Below are 24949 nucleotides of genomic sequence, written 5' to 3'. Positions count from 1 at the left end.
ACTTCTCTAGTAAGCAAAGAAACAAAAATTAAATCAAGATATTTTTAACCACCAAATTGGCAAACATTTAAAAACAATAACTTCCAGGGTTGGTTATAGATGAAGCAAATAGGTACCACATTCATTGTTGGGGTGTGTGTACATTTCTACAGGTTTTTTTTTTTTTTTTTTTTTTGATGAGAGTAAAACATACTACCATATTTTCCGACGTATAAGATGACTGGGCGTATAAGACGACCCCCAACTTTTCCAGTTAAAATATAGAGTTTGGGATATACCCGCCCTATAAGATGACACCCGGCGTATAAGATGACCCCCGACTTTTGAGAAGATTTTCCTGGGTTAAAAAGTCGTCTTATACGCCTGAAAATACGGTAGTTCCAACACTTCATGCTTATGTTTAACCCTTTAACACATTTATATGTTTCAGTCTATCAAATTCACATCTAGGAAACTCTCCTGGGAAACTATTTATAGATATGCACAATATGCACAGAGAAATAAACTGAAATATTATTTGTAATAGCCATGGCTTCAATTAACATCATGCCCAAAAAGAATTTGTTAAATTCATTATCATGCATCCAAATGATAGAATATCTCATATCCATAAATTAGTTTTAAATATTTAATATTACCACTACTGTAGATAAAAAGGCACATTTATGTGTGTATAATATGATTCCAACTTTGTTAAAAAATTTGAAACACATACATTTACATGTTACCTCCCTATATTCTTGAATCATGAATACTCCACCATTAACCACACAAACATCCAAACAATGAATATGTAAATCATTTTTATTGCTTCTCTTTTATTTCAAATATCAAATGTACTCAATGGTATTTCATAAAAATAAAATGTCTTTTCCATTCCTGCTAACACTGTTAGTTTTGATAAAAAATCTTTCAGTTGACTATTGAAATACCTTCTTAAATGGTCTTCTTGACATCTAGCTTATCCTCCAAGCCTGTATAGCAGTTTCTAGAATAATGTGTAAAAATAGATTATCTAAGGTGTTCTTATGGGCTACAGAGAAAGTGAAATGTTTCCTTGATCTCTCTACTCATTTCTGTATCCTCATTCCAGCCACAGATATACACAAACCATATTGTTACTCATCTCTACCACATATGATTATATTAGTTAACTTCTACTCATCCATTTGAGTAGACATGACTCAAATATAACCTCAAATAAAAATATAAGCCTTTAATCTTTTCCTGATTTTCCATCATTCCACCTGCATACTTGGTCTGTTGGTTAAGACCATTTTCTTTTCCCATAGTTTAAGCATAACTTATACCAAACATACTATAGCATAATTAATTACCTATTTACATTCTTGTATTTACTATAAAACTATGGTCTTTAAAGAGGCTAAAACTATGATTTATTCATCACCTATTAAAGTAGGCTTCAAGTGAACTTTGACTTCAAAACATTCATTTCAGACACTTAAACAGAGATGAGAGCAGAAGGTAGAAAAAGTATTCCATATGAGATTTAAACAGCCTTCACAAGTCTCAGTAATACCAGAGAGTTTTTGCACATTGCTATTATGTGTATGAGGTAGCCACTTGTACATCATTTGATCCTGACAGTAAAAGGCACATAATATTTAATGTTGTGCTATTGAACATAAAGATTATGTCCCTATCACCTGCTTCCACCTTTATCTTCACCCCCTCCACCTACTATATTCTTAATACAATTATCAAAGTGATCCTTATGAAACCAATTTTTGTTGTTGTTAATCCTCACCCAAGGATATTTTTCCATTGCTCTTAGAGTGGAAGGAGGGAGGAACAGAGGGAGGAAAGGCGGGGGGAGGGGAGGGGAGAGGGAGAGAGAGAGAGATAGAGAGAGAGAGAGAGAGAGAGAGAGAGAGAGGTGAGAGAGACACATCAATTGGTTGCCACTCTCATACACACCAACTATGGCCAGGCCAGGGACCAAACGTGTGACCCCTCAGTGCGTGGGCTGATGCTCTTAAAACCAAGTTTTGATCATATCATGGCTCTGCTGAAAACTACCCAATGGTTTTCTATTTAACTTAGAGCAAACAATAAAGCCACTCTATAACATTTTACAAATCCCTCCTTGAGCTGCCCTTTACCTACCCTATGACTCACAGTTTATTAGTCTCCCTAGTGCTCATTCCCCTCCGGCCACCCTGCCCTTCAACCTGATGTTCTTGGAATATATCAGGTGCACTGGTACCTCAAGGGCCTTTGTACCATCTGTTCCCATTGTCTAAAATTTCTTCTCCAATGCGGTCATGTGGCCTATTACCTCCCCTCTTTTAAGTCTTCTTCTAAATATCACTTTGTTGGTGAGCTTCCATGATCACCCATTTAAAAAATTGCAACCTCTCCCTGCAAGTAATCTCTCTTGCATTTTCCTCCTTAGGATCATCTGATACATTAATTATAATTATTATTTAGTAGTATTGCTGTTGTTTGTCATCGTTATTATTATCATCATCGTTCTCTGTTGCCCAAAATACAATTTCTATAAAAGCAGAATATGTGGTATGTGCTTTATGGTAGATGCTCAATAAATAAGTTTCAAACAAATGAGTAAGGCAAATGAATAAATAAACCCAGGAAAATGAGATAGAGTGCTCTGAGTTTTATATCCACATAGACTCAAACGATAGAACACACTTATTTTGACACAGAATTGCTCTTCTACTAACAGACATAGAGTAGAAGTCTGAAAAGATTAGAAATACATTGATGTGCATATATATACTAATGACTCCTAGTATTAATGCTTAGAGTGGGAAATGTTTCAGTTAATGTGCCATTGAACATAAAGATAATGGCAGGTTCTCAGGCATCTAAACACGATGTTACTGGCTTTGCACCAAAACTGTAGCAGTATGCACCACTAAATTCTGATGGGAAAAAATACAGCTATATCTTTAGCTACATCTACATCTACATCTACTTCTACATCTACATCTACATCTACATCTACATCTACATCTACATCTACATCTACATCTACATCTACATCTACATCTACATCTACATCTCTATCTATACATCTCAAACTGACACCAGGAACATTTTTTTCAGAAATCAAATTCCAGAACTTCGCCAGTTGAACTGTTTTCCATTTGCCCCATGTCCCAAAGCATCCCAAACTGTATTTAGAATTCTTGTTTCAGAAGGTTGTGTGGTTTAGTTTAAAGAACATAGATACCTGTATTTGAATCTACTTTACTAGCTGTGAGTAATCAGGGAAGTCTGTGTCTCAATGACCTCATCTATAAATACATTTTTAAAATAAAATGATATAGTCTAAAAATGCCAGAAGTACCTGGTCCAAATCTTGGGTCTGTCTTTGTTTATGAGCTATGGCTCTTTTAGTTTTGTTTATGAGCTATGCTTTGTTTCCAGCTATGTTTATGAGCCATGCTGACTTTGTTTATGAGCTCTGCTTCTTTTAGTTTCCTCATTTGTAAGATGAGGATTACTATGTCTAATGTGCAGTTGTGAGATCTAAGGATAATAAGGTAAGGCAACTAGCATGGTCTCTGTGTGCAACAGATGCACATTAAAGAATAGCCCCATCTATTAAGTCTTTTCTGCTGCCTTTTTCCTCAGTGCATCACAATGACTGACTCAACATGATTAGTCAGGTCATCAAGTCAAGGAAAAATGCTCCTTTATGAAGTACTAATAAAGTAGGCTTTCAATAAACATTTATGAAATAAATAAAAAATGTAGAGATTATGTTTCATATATGGCATTTAAGGAAGCAGGGGACTATAAAGTACATTTTTGAGAGAAAATTGAAGTAATCCAGTTTAGAAATGAGACAACTGAATTGCTAGATGCTATCTAAAGCATTTCTAAAGATTCATTTCAACAAAAATATCTGCCTGAATATGTGTGTCTGTGTAACTTCAGAGGGCTGAAATTGGATTGCAGGCATATACTCCAAACTCAAAAGTTCAGTTCAGTAAAAGGAAGATGTACATATGACAATCAATTTTCACAGAGGCTCTGATCTGACTGCAAATAAATGACTTCTTGTGGCTTACAGTGTCCATGAGGAGCCTTGATGGCCACAGTAGGGGTACTCTCAAGAGCATTTCCAGGGCCAAGATTTGATAAAATAATTGTCTTAACTGCCTCATAGTAACTGTAATAAGTGCAAAAATGGTCTTTATACACAACTCTGAACTCAAAATCTTATTTAAAATACTCTAAACAGACTCTAAAATGTTTAAAAGGCACATCTGTTTGTGTATACAACACACACATTCAGCTTCTGTTGACGTCAACAATTTTGGGTGTTTTTTTTACTTTAGATTGTGAATAAATCAGATTGCTATGTCTATAGAAATTAAGTTCTATCTTAATTTCTTATAGCTAAACTTTTAATGAAGGAAGCACATTCAAAAATTTCAATATCAGTGAATATATCAGCCGGGGCTACTTAAATGTAGTTGAAAATTGGGACTAAAATTTGGGTAAATCAGAAATTATATCAACAACATGAGAAAGAAGCTTAAAAGTGAACATTGTGATGAATGCAGCATTTGTTAAAGATTTCCAAATAAGACAGTTTATGGTGAGTTCCAAATTAGAAACAGAATAATCTGAATGAAGAAAACTACTGATGAAAGAATTACTTCTCTGACTTCTGAAGCCATTCAACTGGATAATTACAGAATATTCTCAGGTCCTCTCTTGCCAAGTGAGTTATGATGGAATTTAAAAACCAGTTTCACCTTAAATTTGTGGAATGGAAAATACGTTAGTGCTAAATCAATAATTTATTTCAGTGAAATGTGCTATAACATTTTTGATATGTATTTATTCTTATGGCAGCATAAAATTTAGGAGGAGTCTCCTTTCCAGATTGCCTTTTTATATTATTTCTAGAGCCTTTGTTAAATTGAGGTGACTTATTCTGTAATAGCTATACCAGGAACCTGGGATTTACAAACTTAATCATCTTTCAGAATGTAGTGTATAATTTTGGATCAAAATCATGTTGGATTTTTAGTTTCACAATAGGCTAGGGAAAAAGCATAAAAAGTCAATGTATTCTATATGTGGAATCAATAATGTTGGCTTCCGATGGCAGATGTTTGGTCTCTAGCGCCACAATGAGGTGGAAACTCCATTCAGTCACTCTCTCCATTATGCACTTATTAGCTCTCCCATGGCAGGCCTCTAGAATTTCTTTCCCTTATTCAACTGGCAACCTTTTCTTTACCAAACACCACTTTTCCAATATTCACCAACATCTATTTTCCATTAATGTAACCAAAGTTTCTTCTACTTTCTATTTCTATAACCCCACTTTTGTGAAAATTGAGCTCAAATCCTATATCAACATCAACAAAGCTTTATCTGCTTTCTCTGCTTCATGGCCTTGACCTCTTCCTATAAACAACCAACTCCCTAGACTTGCATTCTTTAATCCAGTAACTACCTCCAGACTATTCTGTATGTATGTTTTAAATGCTGCTATCCTCCTAAACGTTGCCCAAATTGTTCTTCTCTCATTATTTAAATGATTATAGAAATATAAGCTCCACCACTAAATCTGGTTAATAAAAAGAGCTGATGCCTTTCTTTTGTTCCCTGTGGACTACAGTGGAACCCCAGTGTCAATGGGTCACATATGTTTAACAGCTTCATCAAACAACCAGCTTAATACCACTGCTATTGTTGTTGTCTTAATTTGATTATCCATAAGTCTTAGATACAAGTGTTAATGGTGTTTAAGTTTGCTATTTTTCTAGAACATTGCCTTGGGAGGTACAATTTAAAAGCATCATTTTGATAATATGGCACTAAAATCATGAAGCTATAGGTCCCTCCTGAATAAAAATCAAGTCTCCAGGATCTAAATTATATATGTAAACATATGTATATGTAATTTATTTATATTATATATAAATTCAGATGTATATAGAAATCTATGTGTATAAGTGTTTGAAATTGTTATATGGATACAAAACACACAATAAATAACCCCACTTTTTAAATGACATGTATAGCATAAGAAGACTGTTTCTTTTTAAGCATCCAATAAATAAATAATTATCTATCGACTAATTGCTCACTATATGAAAGCCACCATGGTGTGAATGTGCAGCTTTGAATTACCTCTTCTTTTCTTGTGTCACGTCCTTTCTGTACAAACCAGATCACTTTTGCTTGCAAAGAACGTGGAGTGCATTCCAGCAACGTACTGTTGTTCTCTATGCCATATGCCAGTCGCTCTTCAGTCTTATCCAAAGCATCCCCTACAATATGAATGTTAAGATCAGCCTTGAGTCTTGGATTTTATTGGTAAATAATACTTCTAAAAGATTATTCATTAGATCCCTGCAGCAAAGTAACTCATTTACTGCTAATTTCAATGCAAGGTGATTTAAATGAGTTTTTTAGAGTTAGTGGGATACCAAAATCTCAACATTAAAGACACAGCAGGCTATGGGGTGGGACAGGAGGAAGTAACTGGGAGTTTGGTTTCATGGGATAAGACAATCAGGACAGTAAAAGGATGTATCAGTGTTAAATTAGTCATCAGTGTTAACTGTATAGGAAATCAGTGGCCAGTGCTTAGCAAAGAAGGTAAGAAAAGGTGAGCACCAAATGTTCAAGCAAGGCATAGGGCTCAGTTCATGGTCACATCAAACAAAAGCAGAAATTGAGGTGATCGGGCTCTACATAAACCCAGAGTGAGTGGCATCTTGACAAAGGGATTGCACTTTTCCAGATATCGGGCTCCTGCTGTAAGAAAAGGGTATGCAACTGAACTAAGGATTTTGTGAACCAGAGCTTCTTGATTATAAACTGTATCTTGGATCAGAAAGGCTCCCACTGAACTTGAACCCAAATTTGCACACAGGCAAGTATACCTCACTGCAGTGGGGAATAAAAGCAAGTGGATTTAATTTTTGTTGCTTTAACCACGGTCAAATTCAATAACTAGATCCCAGGGCTTTTTCCCTATGCCGACCACTGTTTTAACTGCATGGAAGAAAAAAGAATACTTTCAGTAACACTGGGCTTGTATATGTATCAATCACAAAGCAAACAAGGACCCTTTTTAAGAAATGTGCAATATCTCTTCAATGTGCACTCTCAGTAACCCACAGCAATCAATTTTCTATGGATTACCGACAAACTGCTGTCCCAAGCATTGCTGAGCTGCATTTCCATGCCGAACGTCTTGTCTGCGGAACCGCCTGAAAGTAAACGCATGTAGATGTTCAGATTTCCATTTTTCCAGACTTTAAAATAGAGCCAAGTGCATTAAAGATTCAAGTAGCGTTCTGCCACTGACAAAAATTGATCAGTCACACAAAACAAGGATAAAATCTGAGTTTCATCGTTTGCAATATTTCCATTGGATGTTATTCACTGGGTAAGATCCTTGTAACATTATTCTTTAAGTGTTCACATAAGTTTGAATTCTGGATACTGAATCAATTTAAGAAAGTTCTCTTTCATTTTATTAAAAAAATTAGTTCAATAAGAAGCCTAATTTGAAATGAGTGTCTTGGGTGGTAAGGCATGTGTGCAGAGAAAGGAAGTAGAATTTGAAGCAGAGTATTTGAGTAAAAAATACATAAAACTCCTTTATAAAAAAGTACATGTAAAAATGGTATTGGAATCCAAATATTTTGTTCTATAGCCATCATGATCAATTAGTCCAAACACAGTTGCTAATCAAAAGGTAACTAATAACATATTTAACTTACTCTTTTATTCAGACATCATATACAGAAATTATATGCTGCTATTCAATACAGTGGTATCTTATACATTTTTAAGAGGATATCTTGCAACTCTGTCTATTAGAATCGGGATCACTTCTAGTATGGTTTCATATTTTACAGACTGTTTAGATATATAATTGAAAAATAACATTATAGAAAAAAATCAGAATATATATATATATATAAATATATATATATATAAAATCTTGTTTTAACTTTGTAAGAAGCTTTCTGATGGATTAAATAATGGAAATTATCATTATTAGTACTGGAATTCTAAAATCAAGAACTTCAGCATATTAATTCAGATTATAGATAAAACAGAAGTATTACATAAAGGCAGAATATACCTCTTCTCTAAAGCATGGCATTTCCCCCAAACCGTGGGGAAAACAGAAGGCAAAGCAGAAGTTTTTCCCTAGAGAGATGGTGAGGTTTCCTAAGTGACAATGAGAAACTTTAGCCATATGTAATGATAAATTTTGGAAAAGGGAACCAGATTCAAATCCCAATGCCACCACTCACATGCTATATGATCCTATACATATCTCTTTCATTTTCTGGTCCTCTGTGCCCTCCTTTGTAAAATAAAATTGGTCTGACACCTAAAGCTTATTTTAGTTTCAACTTCTTTTTTTATTCTAGGTCCCCTTCACTGCCTCTCCATAATGATAATGGAATATTATTTCAAGATATGGAGTACATTCTTACATATGAGTTCAGATCTTAGTTAACAACTCAATACTTAAACAATTGTTTAAGTACTTCCCTATATTGAAAGCTAGAGCAGATGAACACTCCTAATCATTTTTTAGGATTATGACCTATGTATAAGAGCATGTTTTGTTTTTAAATAAAAATTGTTGATCAGAAAACCTTATCTACAGATACAAGATTTTACAAAGTTAAGATTAAATATGCCACATGGATTATTCTATTGAGCTAAACTGAAAATACAACTTGACAAAAAAGTAAAGAGCAAAAGTAAAAACTTTTATGCTTCTATATGAATTCCTACTAACATCCACAGCTATTATACAACTGGTGGCAGCTCTAGGTGAGATTTGAACTGCTTTTGTTAAAGTCTCACTACACTGAGTATTTCTCTGGTACTGGGAATACAAAGTGTTTTGAGCCATGATGGATGAATAATGGAGCAGAGTAAATCACTGACATCAAAAATGGTTTCCACTTTGCAGAAATGATGTTGTGTCATGTGTATTATACAAGTGACATGAAAATAAAGGAAACTCCAATCAGATAATTCTAGACAAGCAATGTCAATAATAACCACGCAAAAATTTGTTTAAAATCACTGAAAAAATGCATTTTAAAAGGAAGATTTCATAAGGCTTTCATTCACTGCATACTCCCCTAATATAGCTGTCCCTTATTTCAGCACTTAAAAAGGAATGTAAATGCTTAGGAGTTTTAGAAAGGTTATCCAAAGTTGCCTTTTATTCTCAAGGTTGCATATTTTTCTTATATCTCTTGCCTCATAGAAACTTTTTAAGAGAACACTGGCAATAGACAAATTACAAGAGCAGGGAGAAGAAAAAGACTTAGCTCTATAAATTTTAGTGTATTTTGGAAGACTATTTTAAACAAGTGGTTTTGATTGTATATTAATCTTTTTTTCCCCCTCTGTTGACTCATTTTCACTTTGTGAATAGAAAAGTATTTATTTTAGTGACCAGTTTTTAATTTCTGCTGCTAGTCAGGTCTGAAGCAAAATGATCTGCTATAAAAGCAAACTATGTTCCCTTCCCTTCATGTGCTGGAATTTATCCAAAAAGTTCTCCCCCAGGGGTGAGTGATGGTTCAAAAGAATCTGACACCCCTGAAAGATCTCCATTACATGTCACCGAACTGAACTAATTCATTCATGAGCACGGCTCCTGACTCCAGCATTTCACTCCTTCCTGTCTACAATTTTGCCATTCATTTAACTTTTTCTAAATGACTCTTTTTGTCCACTTCTTTTTAAATATGCTACAAAGCTTTTGGATGTAACACCCTTATAAGATGTACTATATACCAAGAAATATTTAGCAATGGAAACGGTTCAGTTAAAGTTCTTCTTCACTCTTAAATGCCTAATAAGAAACCTTGTTACTCATAAGTGTTTGCTTCAAGGTTTATAAACATTTTTGTTTACAAACCTTGTATCAAACACTTAAGAGTTGAATAAGCCATTAAATAATATATTCAAATAATAACATGGATATATCTATAATAATTGTTTTCAAATATCAATAACACTTTTAACAATCAATTAATTTGCTTGATTCTTTAATAGAGTTGGTAAACTATTTAGTTCATTATTTAGTTTTCTGAAAGCATCTTTTCACTCTCTGTTAATCATATCATTTCGTTTACTCATTGAAATGTTAATTTAGCTAAGGCCAAATTAACAAAAGTTTTGAATTAGTGACTAAGTTTTTTTTAAATGAGATTCTATTATATATGTGAACCTATAAAGAACACAACTATATTAAATTGGATCAAATTAAATTTTGAAAAAGGTTTAAAGAAAAGTAGCCCAAAGTGAAAGAGTAAGAATAATTGAAGTTTGTAAAAATTGCTTCTCAGCAAGGAAATTGTATATAGTTCTATGTTTTTGCTTTTTATTATCTTTGGTCACTTTATTAAGAGAAAAAGAGAATTGCTCGTTCTAAATAAAATAGAAATATTTTCCCTTATATTTTACCACAAAGACTTTCATAGAGCTTGAGTGAAGAAAAATTCTTATTCTTCAAAATACTATCTACACCTCAAGATCTCCTGTTCTAAGAATCCTGAGATTTGCCTTCTTTAAAAAGTGGCAATGACCTTGCTGAACTGTAGGCATTAGAGTTTGGAAGTCTTTAAGTACCTTTCATTTGTGCTGAATTAAGTCACACGTTTCATTAATTATACAGGTCATGCATTTGCCTAGTAGTTAAAATATTCACTTTCAAAATGAAATAAATGAAGACCAGCTGGTTGAGAGGACATGGGGCAAATGCAGGATGTATTTTAGAATTTATTTATTTATTTTCCTTTTAAGTCTTTGAATCCCTCATGTGTGGTGGCCTGCCATTTCCACATTTTACACTGGTTTCATGTCTTGCAGCAAAAGTTTCAGAAGGGGGAAGAGTTGATTCAAACCTGTGTGGAGAAATAAAAACCTAGTAGTGTGCTCAAGTCCAGTTTCTACCCGATATTGATGGGTGTTATTTTCAGGAAAAATTTAAGTTTTCAAACTCATTAATAAAATATGACTGAACGATTAATTTAAATAAAAAGAACATGGTTACTTTTGTGGAATGGGTACAGAAGGAAAAAAAATGTGTTCGCATTTTCCTAAACCAGGGAAATACACATCCGGGGACTCTGCCTCACCTTTTTGCGTGTGTGCCTGTTGGGTAGTACCGGGAACAGGATATGCCATCCCAGGCACAGTACGGGTCTCGAGCCAGGCAGCAGTCTGCACAAGCACTTCCGTACAGGTCACACTGATGGAATCTGACTTGGGCCACAGCAGAAGCAGATCCAATATACAGCTGTTGCTATGGATTCAAAGAAGAGAGGCTGCTAGCAGAAATTAATGGACAGAACTCTCACTGAGCTCTTACACCTAGATTTTCACATTTATACAGAATTACCTCCTTGAATATTCACTTAAATGACTGCAATAGATAATGGAACATTAAAAAAAACCATAATTTCTCCAAGATATGAAATACTGTTATAGACTTGGATGCATACGTAGTAAAATTGCTAGAATGATTTCAAAGTTCTCAAGAAGTTGACTGTTATTTTATTATTGTCTAAGTAGAAAGACCTTTTCATCTCCTAACATTATAATTCTTTTGAAAAGATCTATAGGGATGTTTTGTAAGAGATTAAATTTAAAAAATGGTCTATATTTTTTTAAATCCTCACCGGAGGGATATGCTTAGAGAGAAGAAGGGGGGAGAGGGAAAGAGAGATAGAGAGATAGAGATAGAGATAGAGATAGAGATAGAGATAGAGATAGAGATAGAGATAGAGATAGAGACAGAGACAGAGGTAGAGACAGAGATAGAGAAATATCCATATGAGAAAGAAACATTGAACCATTGCCTTCTGTAGGTGCCCCAACCAGGAATCAAACCACAACCCAGGTATGTGCCCTGACCAGGAATCAAACTGGCAACCTTTCAGTGCACAGGATGATGCTCAATCAACTGAGCCACTCTGTCTGGACAACAATGGTATATTTTTGCATTTAAAAATTTTTGATATCATTGACATGTAACATGACATTAGTTTCAGGTGTGCAATGTAATAATTTGATTTTTATATATATTGCTAATTGATCACTACAACAAGACTAGTTAACATCCCTCACCATACATAGGTACAAATTATTTATTCTTGTGATGAAAACTTTTAAGATCTACTCTCTTAGAAACTTTCAAATATTCAATACATTATTAACTATAATTACCATGTTGTACATTATATCCCCAGGACTTAGGTATTTTATAACTGGAGGTTTGTACCTTTTGATCACTTTCACCCATTTTGCTCACCCCCAACCCCCACCCCATGCCTCTGGCAACCATCAATCTGTTCTCTGTACTTATAAGCTCTTTTTTTTTTAAATTTCACATCTAAGTGAGTTCATATGGTATCCACGTCTTTCTCTGACTTATTTCACTTAGCATAATGCCCTCAAGGACCATTTATGCTATTACAAATGGCAGGATTTCCTTCTTTTATGGCTGAACCATATTTCATTGTATATAGTGTACACCACATTTTCTTTATCCAGTCATCCCTCGATGGACACTTTGGCTGTTTCCATGTCTTGGCTATTGGAAATAATGCTGCAATGAACAGGGGGGTGCAAGTGTCTTTTTGAAATAGAGTTTTCCTTTTCTTCAGGTAAATACTCAGAAGTGGAATTACTGAAACATATGGTAACTCTATTTTTAATTTTTTGAAGAACTTCCATACTTTTTTCTATAGTGGCTTCACCAATTTACGTTCCTACCAAGAGTGTACATTGACATATAACATTTAGAAGAGTGATGTAGATATACATAGAATGACATGGAATAAACTGTAAGATATGTTGGTAAGTAAAAAGGACAAGTAGCAGAACAATTAACATTGCATGTTCCCATTTGTCTAAGCATAAAAGGTTATTTTACTAATAAATTTGAAGAATATATGCAACTATTTATGAGGAATTTATACCAGAAACTAGTATCAGTGAAATGGAAGGGAGGGCCCGGATGGTTTGGCCCAGTGGTTGAGCATCAGTCTATGAACCAGAAGTTCATGGTTCCATTCCAGTCAGGGTGCATGGCTGGGTTGCAGGCTCCATCCCCACTGTGGGGCATGCAAGAGGCAACCTATCAATGATTCTCTCTCATCATTGATGTTTCTATCTCTCTCTTCCTCTCCCTTCCTCTCTGAAATCAATAAAAATATATTTTTTAAAAAATGGAAGGGAGGTTTGTGTTTCATTGCACAAACCTTCTGTGTTACTATTATTTTTGGAAAAACATTAGCGAGAATTTACGGAATAATGTCATGTAATTGTAGATGTAAATCTATTCAAGTCTACCTTTCTAAAAAGAAAAAATAAAACATATTACATGTAAATCACTATATATGTTTCTCATAATAAAACTATAACTTGTTCAGATATAAGCACATGTTCAGATATAAGCTCTTTATCCTTTGACTTTAACTCATACATAGAACACACACACACACACACACACACACACACACACAACTTACTCTCTTTGAAGAAATCTCCATAGAAATAATAGGAACTGGATCCTGAAAAATTAAAAAAAGTTTCCTTTTTCAGAAAGAAAATATAGGAACATAGCTTAATATGGTTATCAATCACCTAATATCATATAATATGTGAGTAGTTCTATGCCAAGAAGTCTATAGCTTTTATTTTAGTAAATTGATAGACAAATAATTAAAATACAGCTTTCTATTTAAAAACCTTTTCTAAACTAGTGGGACAGATATGTAGCTGAGAAAAGTAATGGATAATTTAAGCAGCTTACCATTTGTTCTGAAATGTACTTTTGTATTTGCATTTGAATATTATTCATGCTTTGGAAACTCAAGTATCTTTAAATAAAACAATCAAGTCAGAGTGTTCTTTCTTATAAAAGTAGTTGAATCATTAAAAGTAAGACAGTTATTATGTCTTTGAATAAGTGTAATTGCTAATAAACCAAAAACATTAGCAAAAATTATGGAATAATACCATGTAATTGTAGATGAAAACCTACTTTAATTGATTTATCACAAGCCTAAACAAAACACTTTTCTCTTGGAGCTATTGTGGTTAATAATAATGAACCCAGAATGCTTTGAACATGATGAGTAACCTCATTGTTTTAGACTTGTACCAGAGAAAGTATGATCTAGAACAGTGGTCGGCAAACTGTGGCTTGCAAGCCACATGCAGCTCTTTGGCCCCTTGAGTGTGGCTCTTCCACCAAATACCATGTGCGGGTCCGCACGTACAGTGTGATTGAAACTTCGTGGCCCATGCGCAGAAGTCGGTTTTCTGGCTCTCAAAAGAAATTTCAATCGTTGTACTGTTGATATTTGGCTCTGTTGACTAATGAGTTTGCCGACCACTGGATAGCTTTGAGAGCCTATGTTATTCTAGAGATGGTGATTAAGACTAGAGTGTCTTTAAGAAATACCACAAAACTGATCAATTCTGCAAGTGGAGAAGCAATTGGAAGGTGTGTTTCACTCTGTGGATGATTTCCCTTAGAAGAATTTTATGAAAGAGAAAATTTCATCTGCCAATTTAAAAAAAATACATTTTAAACTATAGAATCCTAAATGCGTGTATGCATGCATTCAGGCAACAATATTTCTTAAGGTTTAATATGAACAAGATACTGTTGTGGATGCTGTTAATATGACCATTATGGTTTCTAATGTGAAATGAATTCTTACATAGAGGTAAGATATGAAAAATAAACAATAACATAGCTTAGCTGGTTGAAATAGAAACATGTTTAGCTTTGGGTTTAGTTATAGGGAATCTAATCTCCAAGACAGCCAGGGTGAAATGAACTATTTTTCATCAATAAAAATATTTTGGTATATATTCATTACATGCATATACAGTCAATCATTCTTCATTATTTATAGACTAGAGGCCTGATGCATGAAGATTCGTGCAAGAATGGGCCTTCCTTTCCCTGGTTGCTGGCACCACCTTCACTCTGGCCAGAGCCGCCTCTCTGCTCTGACTGGCACTGCCTTTCCACCTTCCCATGCTGCCCAGAGGCCCGGGGTGGCTGGGGTGTTGCGGAACACCCCTGGCCGCTAAGTGCCTATGTATGCAAATTAACCCACCATCTTTGTTTGGTTAATTTGAATACTCACTCCTGATTGGCTGGTGGGCATCTCAAAGGTATGGTCAATTAGCATGTTACTCTTTTATTAGTGTAGATTGTGTGTCTGCAAATTTGCCTACTTGCTAAAACTTATTTGTAACCTCAGTATCAATATTTGTGGTGTTTTGTAGTCATTTAGGGACATGTGTATGCAGCGAGGCAAAAAGTTTGTGTTGCCCAATGTGCACAGTCCCAGCTGCCTCCTCGGTTCAGTTCTCACATTGTAAACAAGCGTCCTTTTCATGGTCTATTTGGTGCCACATTTTTCACATTTTTGTTCTTTTTGTTGGTGATTTTGATGTTTAAAATGGCCCCTGAACATAGTGCTGAAGTGCTGCCTAGTGTTCCTAAGCTCCAAAAGGCTGTGTTGTGCCTTCTAGAGAAAATACGTGTGTTAAATTAACTTTCTTCAGGCTTAAGTTATAGTGCTATGGGCCACAGGCTCAATGCTAACTTATCAACAATATACACGAAATAAGGTGGCTTTAAACAAAAACACACATTATATATTGATCAGTTGACAAAAAGTTGTGACTGGAGACTCATAGGAACCTAATCTATATTTCCCTAGGAGCAATGATCAGTATTTACTAATTCAGTGTTCATGGTCTCTTTAAAGAATATAACTGCCACAAATATTGAGACTTGACTCTGTGTGTGTGTGTGTGTGTGCATATATACAATTGTATTATCATGTCTAATCTCTGCATTACCAATTTGCATTTTTTCCTTTTTTAGTAAATTCTGTGTAATTGATATGCTATAATGTTCTTATCACACCACAGTGTCCACAGTATAAAACCTACTGTTAGGTTTTAGTTGTCAGTTTTTATTGTACATTTGTACAAGATGAAACTTTGCAATAATCATTCTGGAATTCATATGTGGTTTAAGCGTTATTTCTTTAAGTCACAGTTCATGCATTAAAATTCTTCTCATGTTAGGTAATTACTGGCCTCTTTATTTGAAGTCTTTGAAAATAAAATAGATGTACCAGGATTTTAAATTATTCCTTACTTCAAATCACTCCAAATCCACAACATATTTGTTAGAAAAAAATTGACATAATGTCTTTTCTATTTACAACTCACTTGGAATTGTCTGCAATGGATAAATGTTGGCTGAATTATTTTTACTAAAAATACCTTGAATATCTGAAGTTCTTCTAGAATTACTTCTTCCATTGATTCTGTTTCTTGGTTGTAAATTGTGATTACTTTCAGCACAATTCCATTATCTGTATGGGAAAAAAGGGAGAGAGAGAGATAAACTAGAAGTTTTGTCACATCTGGTCTTCACACAATTCAAAACCATGTATGATGAAGGAAAATTCATTACCTGAACCTACATTTCTGGTAAGAAACTTTAAATCTTAGGGAACAACACACTATGGAGATACACACACACACATACACACACACTTATTAGAAAAGTGTCAAGTACACACTATTGAGAGTGTAGAATAATGAGCCTTCCTATACTAATCATTTAGCTTCCATAATTATCAATAATTTTGTAAATTTATATTCACATTTTTAAATTGTAGCTTATTTTTATTATTCCTGATATTCTGCACTTGTTGTTTACAATGAAAAAGTCAATACAACACTCATTTGCCTATAAAAATAATTTGGTGTAGTGCTGGAAATAAATCAGAAAAAAAAACCCACTTTGGAATTACTGATCTAAGAATTTCTATGGTACTTAACAACTTGTTCAAAACTTATCAACTCATATTTAGGTTAATAATATTTGATTAAAATAAAACAAATAATATTTACCTGTATTATATACTAAAAGGAATACAAGTAATCATAAATTGTAAGGCCAAGCATACTCCATAAATATCCCACAATTATTACATCAAGCAAAAAACAAAGATGAAACTCAAATTATTAATTTGCCACTAGTGATTTTGCAATAAGGACTCTCTCTATAGATAGATAAGTAGATAGAGAATATTAAAGCATGTGCCTGGTAAATTTTGGGGGGAAAAAACTATCATTTGTGGGCTTTTCCTCACACATTCATTAAATATGTTCTTTTATGTTGAAAAGCTGTGGTACAATATGATTATATCTGAGTTAAACATGGTTTGCATGATAACATAAGTACATTCCTGATATTTCTGAAATTCTTTCAAATAGCTTTGGTTAGTCTAACAAGAAAGTATTTCTAAAAACGTTCTTGGACTACTTTCCAGGACATTTAAAAATAACATACTTTTTTCCATGATTAATTTTATCAAATATGATCTTGCTTATAGAACTCTTTCTCTCTCTCTCTCCCTTTCTTTCTCCCTTTCTTCCTTCCTTCCTTCCTTTCTTTCTCTCTCTCTCTCTCTCTCTCTCTCTCTCTTTCTTTCTTTCTTTCTTTCTTTCTTTCTTTCTTTCTTTCTTTCTTTCTTTCTTGCTTTCTTTCTTTCTTGCTTTCTTCTTTCTTTCTTTCTTTCTTTCTTTCTTTCTTGCTTTCTTTCTTGCTTTCTTTCTTGCTTTCTTTCTTGCTTTCCTTCTTTCTTCCTTCCTTCCTTCCTTCCTTCCTTCCTTCCTTCCTTCCTTCCTTCCTTCCTTCCTTCCTTCCTTCCTTCCTTTCCTCTTTCTTTTTTAACTCTGTTGGATGTCCCTATGACTGAATTCATGGCCAGATAACTTTGACTTTGTTAAAGAAATCTAATGCTTTGTTAATCTTGATCCCACAGTGCAGAGAATAGGTATTAACATTAATCTCCTAAAATGAATGGATAAAACATAGCCATCACCAGAGATCCACTTGTGGAAATTAGATGAATGTTTCCTTACTTAAATGTTTGCCTTTTTCAAAGAATATGACTGCAAAAGCTCAAGTACCAATATTCATATCAGATCCCGGTTCCTGATCTGGTCATATGCAATGTCTCTTTAACATGATATGTCTATGATTAAAGTTATGTATGTAGAATGCTTACTCTTCTAAATAGCATCTGCAGTAGCAGTTACTATGATGAGTGTGAAAAAAAGAAAGAATCGATCATTTAAGAAGCTTTTTAAATGACTATAGAATTTTAAAGTACTTGACAGAATTTGCTACATCTTACTCTGGGTGCTAAAAGATTCCAAGTTCTCTTCCACAAGGCTAGATCTAATGTATGGCATTAATTGCAATTTTAGATTTATATGAAATTTTACTTTTAGCATTTTTGTTATAGCTTATTTTATTAATGCAGAATATTATAGCTTTGATCTAAAAGTTTACCTCCATTATGAGTAACACTTGGCCTGTTTGGTACAAATGGTTGATTCTGATAGGGCCTGATAAACATTTCTGTGATTATAGGTTTAGGTGAAATGATTGTCCCAAATGTTTAAAAAATCTTGAGACGTTACCGAGCAGCCAGAGTTGGCAACAGACCTGGGAAATGACAAGAGAACCATCTACATACAGCCCTTACTTCCTCTATGATAAGTTCTACTTGGAACCAGCATTATTTACTAATACTGGTTATTTGTTCCTTCATGTATTCATTTCTTTAAATGTATTAAGTATTGACTATGTATCACAAATTAGGTGCTGTAACTGCCCCAAATCCTCTCTTCCATTGCAGCAAATAAGCAGTGTGTAATAGGCTAATGAATCAAAATGAGTTTTTTTGTGATTTTTTTGGATAGGTAGTTTAAAAAAATTAATAATGTTTCCATGGGTTATGCATGTATGCATATAAGTTCTTTGGTTAATCTCTCCCCACCCCCCTTTCCCTCTGAGATTCAGTGAGGGGGAGAGGGGCAGGGACATCTGTAATACTTTTTACAATAAAGATAAATTTAAAAATATTAATAATGTTATTGACTATCTCTGAGTCTTTCTAATCTCTTTACCTGTCCCAATAAACAAGACATCATATTGGCCATCCTCCGCTTCTACTTGATCCACGGCTATTTGTTTCAGGTTATATTTTCCATCTGTTTTCACCAGTATTGGTTTTTTATGGGCAGGTTTTATGGGCTGGTACATAAGTGGATGGCTTCTTGCAAATCTGATGGCATCATCGGGATAGTCTTTTGTAGTTCCGTACCTCCCTCCATTCACTTTGCTGGCACACTAAAATACAAGTGGATGAGGTTATTTTTTTGGCCTTAAACCTAAAGACCAAATTTAAAATAAATTTATGAAAATAATTAGAAAAACTGTATATGCTTGATTAACTGTGCATTTAGAAGCATTTAGTAAGGATATATTCTTCATTACAGAAATGAAATCTACATTAAAAATTGCAAGGAGGTTCTGAATTATTTTAAACATACAAACTAGAAATACACAGAGAGTATTGAATCCTGGAAAAGTAAAGTATATTTAATCCTGGTATAGTTTGAAGGTGGTAAAAATGTATAACATCATAAATATTGTAATTGTTTTCCCTGTTTTCTGAAATTAATTTTTTCACAGTGAAAATTAAAATTTGAAGGAATGTATTGCTCAGAGCAAAGCAAAAAGCCTCTTTGCTGTGCTAAATCTTCTTCTCCCCAAATTAAGGATCACAACAGCACAAAATAGCTTTCCCATTCTGGATATTACGATGATATGATTGGTGATGGCTCCAATTGGCTCAGTGACTATAGAATCTGGTGCTGTAACCCAGAAACCTATTCAAATTCCATCATAATTGGTTAAGAAAAAACCCTCTCTGTTCTCCTATAATCTGTATGAGTTTGTATTATTTTGAATGGATTAGACAGAATAAATTGAGGAAGCCAGAAATATTTGCTAACACATGTCTCAGTTCCTTAATCACTGCCTCTAAAAATAAACGAACACCAGCACCTTCGGTTACTTCTTGGAATACCTTTAGCTGGTGAATCATGCTTGTCATTAAGCGCTCCCTTATTTTGCATATTTTCCTCCAGAATCAGCAGCAATTGCAATGATTACCTTGATAAAAATTTTCCACTTTAGAGTATAAATACAGTAGTTTAGTAATCAGATTCTGCAAAGAGGGCATTTTTAACGGTTTGTTTTAAAAATTGAGGCCACATTTCTTAATTTGGCCTGAATTTTTCACTTGAGTGTAGTTTCATGATAAATAATTGGAAACATTTTGGACCAGCCTGGAAGCGATTCAGTAACCAGTCACTTCCTCCAAATCTCCTTTAATACCATGTGGTTGCAAGAAGCTTTTCCAGCAAAGCCACAGGAGTGGGTTTTCTCCATTTGAATTGTAATTTCAATCAGTAGAGTGAAATAAAATATAGTTTATATCTTACTGGAAGCCATAATTTTAAGCTAGTGAGAGGGAGTGATTGAAATGGCAAAGCCTTACACTTGTTAATGGAGGTAAGGTTTGTTTCCACTTTGGATTTTGGCCCTGCAGAAAGATTTCTACTCGACTTGCAAGTACTTGTGGAATCAGCATAGTGATGGGTTTTCACCAGCTGCTCCTAAAAGAGCAGACTTTGACTCGCTGACAAATTAAGTGCTCTGCATGGCTCACATAGCACATAAAACGATCATACATTTGCCCATCCTAGTTGCACACAGGATGCTTGATACAAAATCCTCCTCCTCATCATCACCATCACCATTGCCATCATCGGCTTTAGATTTGTGTGCAATTAAAAGCACACAAGTTTGAATGGCTGGTGAGGGGGAATCTTGGTAGCACTGGTTCAGAGGCAGGCAGTGGAACTTCCTGTCCTCTACACCACTTTGCATTGACTCTTTTTTTCTAGGAGCCAGCAAGAATGGTTAATGAGATGCTGAGGGTCCTGCAGAGGCAGAGAAAAAGCTACATTTAGATAAGCTAAAGTGACAATTGAGGACAATGTTTGGCCTAGGTAACTTAGAACCCAAATGTTAGAATACAAAAATGTCTCCTGCTTGGAAATGACATGTGGCACTAATTCTTCTGAAGAGGCTGGGAGGAATACCATGCTCCTTTGATGGGATGTTTCTGTGTTCACCAGTACCCTTGAAAATAAAATGTTAGTTGGGGTTACTCAGCCAAAATGTCAATGATAATACAGAGTTCATCATCCTGCTAGGATGTACCCATCATAGATTCTTTCCTTTAAATAACAAGGACACAACTAGAAAGAAGAAGTGATTTTTCTTTGCCATTAAAGTGGTGAAATGTATTTTAGGTGTAGGATTTAACTGTGTAATGCAAAGTTTTGTAAAACATCTGAAACAGTGAACAAACTATTACTAAAAGTCTTTTAAAAATAAGAATACTTCATTAAATGCCAAAACTTACAGAACCAGGCCTTGGATAAGGAACTTTCCCTTCATAGAGTGACCAGTGGTATTCAGGTCCTTCCTTATGTGCATATGGCCCGTTAAAAGCTGCCCGGATGCTAGACATATGATAGACACATATAGCATGTCCTCGAAATATATTACTGAAAAAAAAAAAAAGATGATTACTATTATGGAACTGACTAGGAGTTCACCTAGCCAAACCCTACATAGATAAGAATGAAGTCTTTTGGGTAAAAAAAGTCAATCACTTAAGCATAGAATATCCTAGAAATATTTACTATTGCAATATTTCAAGTATTAAAACTTAATATTTCTATGCTTATTTTTATAATAAATTGAAAATGATAGTTAAAATCATAAAAGTATATAGTTGTATTGCTTCAACAATTTATTATTAAATTTTATATTTTGTTTTATCATTTTTATTAAAAAAGATAATTTTTTATTTTAATATTTAAAAGATTAATATTTTAAAGTTAATATTTTACAAGATTCATTCCCAAGTTGAATTAATCATTTTAAGGTTTTATGTCCTTGTATATGATTCCATATTCCAAAACAATGCCAGAGTAGAAAGATGACTGGACTAAACTAGATTAATTTGTAGAAAATTATTTAAATTATATAGAGCCCAGATTCTTTACCTTCAAAACTAGAAGCAATTGAATTTATTTTCTAGATAAAAATTTCTACTTGCAAAGCATAATGATAGCATTTGACTAACTATGACAAGTTTTACTGGGGGCACATGTAATAAAATTCAACAAAAGTACATTTTTAGATGATGTGCTTTAAAAATCTGGCCCTTTTCTTAGTTTGCATGACCTGCATGAATTCTCACATTTCCCCAGCCCCCTCATTATGAGAATCAAAATAATGTTTGTGAAAGTGCTTTGCAAGATGCAAAGTTCTTTATAAGTAGGAAAGTTCCTACACCCTGAGACACCTGTAGAACAGCAGTTATGTTACTGTCTTAGGACATCAATTCACACATTTTATAACACACCTTGAAGCAATTGGAAATGCCTATGATAGTGAGAAAAACAGAGATAGTCTCCCAACTCATGTGGCAATAAACCTTTGATCACCAAGCTACGAATATCAACCCTTACGTTAGGTAACAGCTGGGAAATCATTTTCTTTGATTTATGTATATATTGAACAGTCAACATTGAAATTATGGAAGAAAATAATGTCTTGTCTTTGAAATCTAGACAGATCCATGATGCTATCATTTAGGAAAGTAGCTTACAAACTGATCATACTACATCATAGAAAACTATAGTGATTATTCTATAGCTTGTATTTATCATATAAAGCCATGAAATTATCATGCAATGCATAAATTCTGCACTAGCCTAAGGGAGAGGATGAAGTTTTAAAAAGTTAGGAATTTTCTATGGACTCTGATAGCTACCAATCTATATTAACCACTTTTCTATGCATCAAGGAACAATTGATAGCAAAATTGTTTCCATGTTTCTCTGTTGAAGAAAAGGTCTCCTTACAATAGCAGGAAACTTGTCCAAAGAGCTTTACTATTTTTTCAAAGTGAGCATATGAAGTCACCTGCTAAAAACTAAACGAAAGCTTTGTGGAGAGACATTAAGCAAATAAGTTAAACCTGATTAGATCTCAGTTTAAGGCCAATGCAATGCAAAAAAAAAAAAAAAAAAAGGAAGAAAGAAAAAAAAACCTATATGTTATATCATCTGATCCCTTTCTGTAGAATTGAGGTGTATTCTTTATTTCTCATTCTAGTCATCTTACCTCCACTCTGCCTTATTTGGAAAGACACTTGGGAAATTATATATGAACTTTCAACCAAACTGATTCTAATAATATTTTTTCCATGCATATATCAGCATGCATGAACAACTATTTAATTCATTTTCCCAGCACTCTTCAAATCATACAAAAAGTAAAAAGAAAAATAATAGATTATAAGCCCTAAACATGAGCAGCTTATTTACATTTAAAATATAAAAGGCAAATTTCAAACATGTGTTCTCTGTGACTCAACATAGAAGTAGGACAACCAGAGTAAAGGGTGAATAAAGTGCATTGTGATTAAGAAAGAAGGACTATTTCTTTTTTTAAAAAATATGTTTTTATTGATTTTAGAGAGATTTGAAGGGAGAGAGAGAAAAAAAAACTTTTATGTGAGAGAGAAACATTGATTTGCTGCCTCCTGCATGCCCCCTATTGAGGATCAAACCAACAAGTCAGGCATGTGCCCTGACTAGGAATCAAACCAGTGACCTTTTGGTGCATGGGACAAAGCTTAACCAACTGAGCCATACCAGCCAGGGCACAAGGACTCTTTCTTGAAGAGGAAAATTGACAAGGGTTGAAAGAGAAAGTTGTTTGAAGCAAGAGAAGTGGATAAATAAAACCCTATGATGGGAATTAATAAAGTAGACACTGGAATTCTGTCAAAGTAGCATCAGAGAGCTTGGAGGAAAGAGTTCCAAAGCTGAGTGGGTGACAGTTGATAGAGAGCTTTGAAAGCCTGACATGGAAAATTTTACATGATAATTAAAAGAACTGTCCTATTTGTTTCCTTGCAATTGGAGTCAAATTCACAAAGAAGTCAGACAGAAAAAGACAAAAACCATAGGAGGTCACTCATCTATACTAATAAAAGGGTAATATGCTAATTAGACCGGGAGACCTTCCAGAAGTCCTTCCGGACAAAGCCATGGTGGCGGGGCCAAGGCAGAGGTGGTTAGGGGCAATCAGGTCAGGAGGGGAGGGCAGTTGGGGGTGAGCAGGCCAGCAAGGGGGGGCAGTTGGGGGTGAGCAGGCTGGCGGGAGGGCAGTTGAGGGTGAGAAGGCTGGTGGGGGGGCAGTTGGGGGCGATCAGGCCAGCAAGGGGGGGCAGTTGGGGGTAAGAAAACTGGCTGGGGAGCAGTTGGGGGCAAGCAGGCTGGCAAGCAGAGTGGTTAGGGGCAATCAGGCAGGCAAGCAAGTGAGCGGTTAGTAGCCAGTGGTCCCAGGTTGCGAGTGGGATGTCCGACTGCCGGTTTAGGCCCGATCCCACAGCAGTCGGACATCCCCTAAGGGGTCCCAGATTGGAGAGGTTACAGGCTTGGCTGAGGGACACCTCTGCCCCGTATACAAATTTCATGTACCAGGCCACTAGTGTGGAATATAAAACAAAAAAGAAACAAATGAACAAACAAAATGAAAACAAACTCATAGATACAGATAACCGATTGTTGGGTACCAGAGGGGAAAGGATAGAGGAGGGCAAACTGGGTAAAGGGGGTCAAATATATGGTGATGGATGAAAATTAGACTTTTGGTATTGAGCACATTGTAATGCATACAGATAGTGAATTATAATGGGGTATACCGGAAACTTACATGATATTTTAACCAATGATACCTCAATAAAAATGTATCCTAGACTCTATAGCATGGAATTCGTATCTTATAAACTATGTGAGGAAAACACTTTGCTGTGGATCAGAGAGGGAAACAATTAGGATACTGTGCATACTTCAAACAAAAACAAGTAAGGAT

General features: G+C 34.7%; 1 protein-coding gene across 8 annotated transcripts in view; it reads right to left on the bottom strand.

Moving 5' to 3' along the window:
- Positions 1–24949, bottom strand: part of SEMA3E (semaphorin 3E) — a 229719-nt gene that overhangs the window by 22511 nt on the left and 182259 nt on the right. For 5 of the 8 annotated variants that reach the window (XR_008558069.1, XM_054725976.1, XM_008149548.3 and 2 more), the window contains 7 exons: positions 21417–21561; positions 19045–19267; positions 16339–16430; positions 13548–13589; positions 11151–11317; positions 7165–7232; positions 6145–6284 (listed from right to left, as the gene is read on the bottom strand). Coding sequence is in view for 7 of the 8 variants with exons in the window: in XM_054725976.1 (XP_054581951.1) it covers positions 6145–6284; positions 7165–7232; positions 11151–11317; positions 13548–13589; positions 16339–16430; positions 19045–19267; positions 21417–21561 (877 nt within the window). In the remaining variant the exon portion in view is untranslated. Of the gene's footprint in view, positions 1–932; positions 989–6144; positions 6285–7164; positions 7233–11150; positions 11318–13547; positions 13590–16338; positions 16431–19044; positions 19268–21416; positions 21562–24949 lie in introns of all 8 variants that reach the window. The other 3 variants (XM_054725977.1, XM_054725978.1, XM_028157988.2) reach the window with 2 other exon arrangements.

This window comes from Eptesicus fuscus, chromosome 14 (genome assembly GCF_027574615.1).
Source record: "Eptesicus fuscus isolate TK198812 chromosome 14, DD_ASM_mEF_20220401, whole genome shotgun sequence".
NCBI lineage: Eukaryota > Metazoa > Chordata > Mammalia > Chiroptera > Vespertilionidae > Eptesicus > Eptesicus fuscus.
This window is presented reverse-complemented; position numbering and strand designations above follow the sequence as displayed.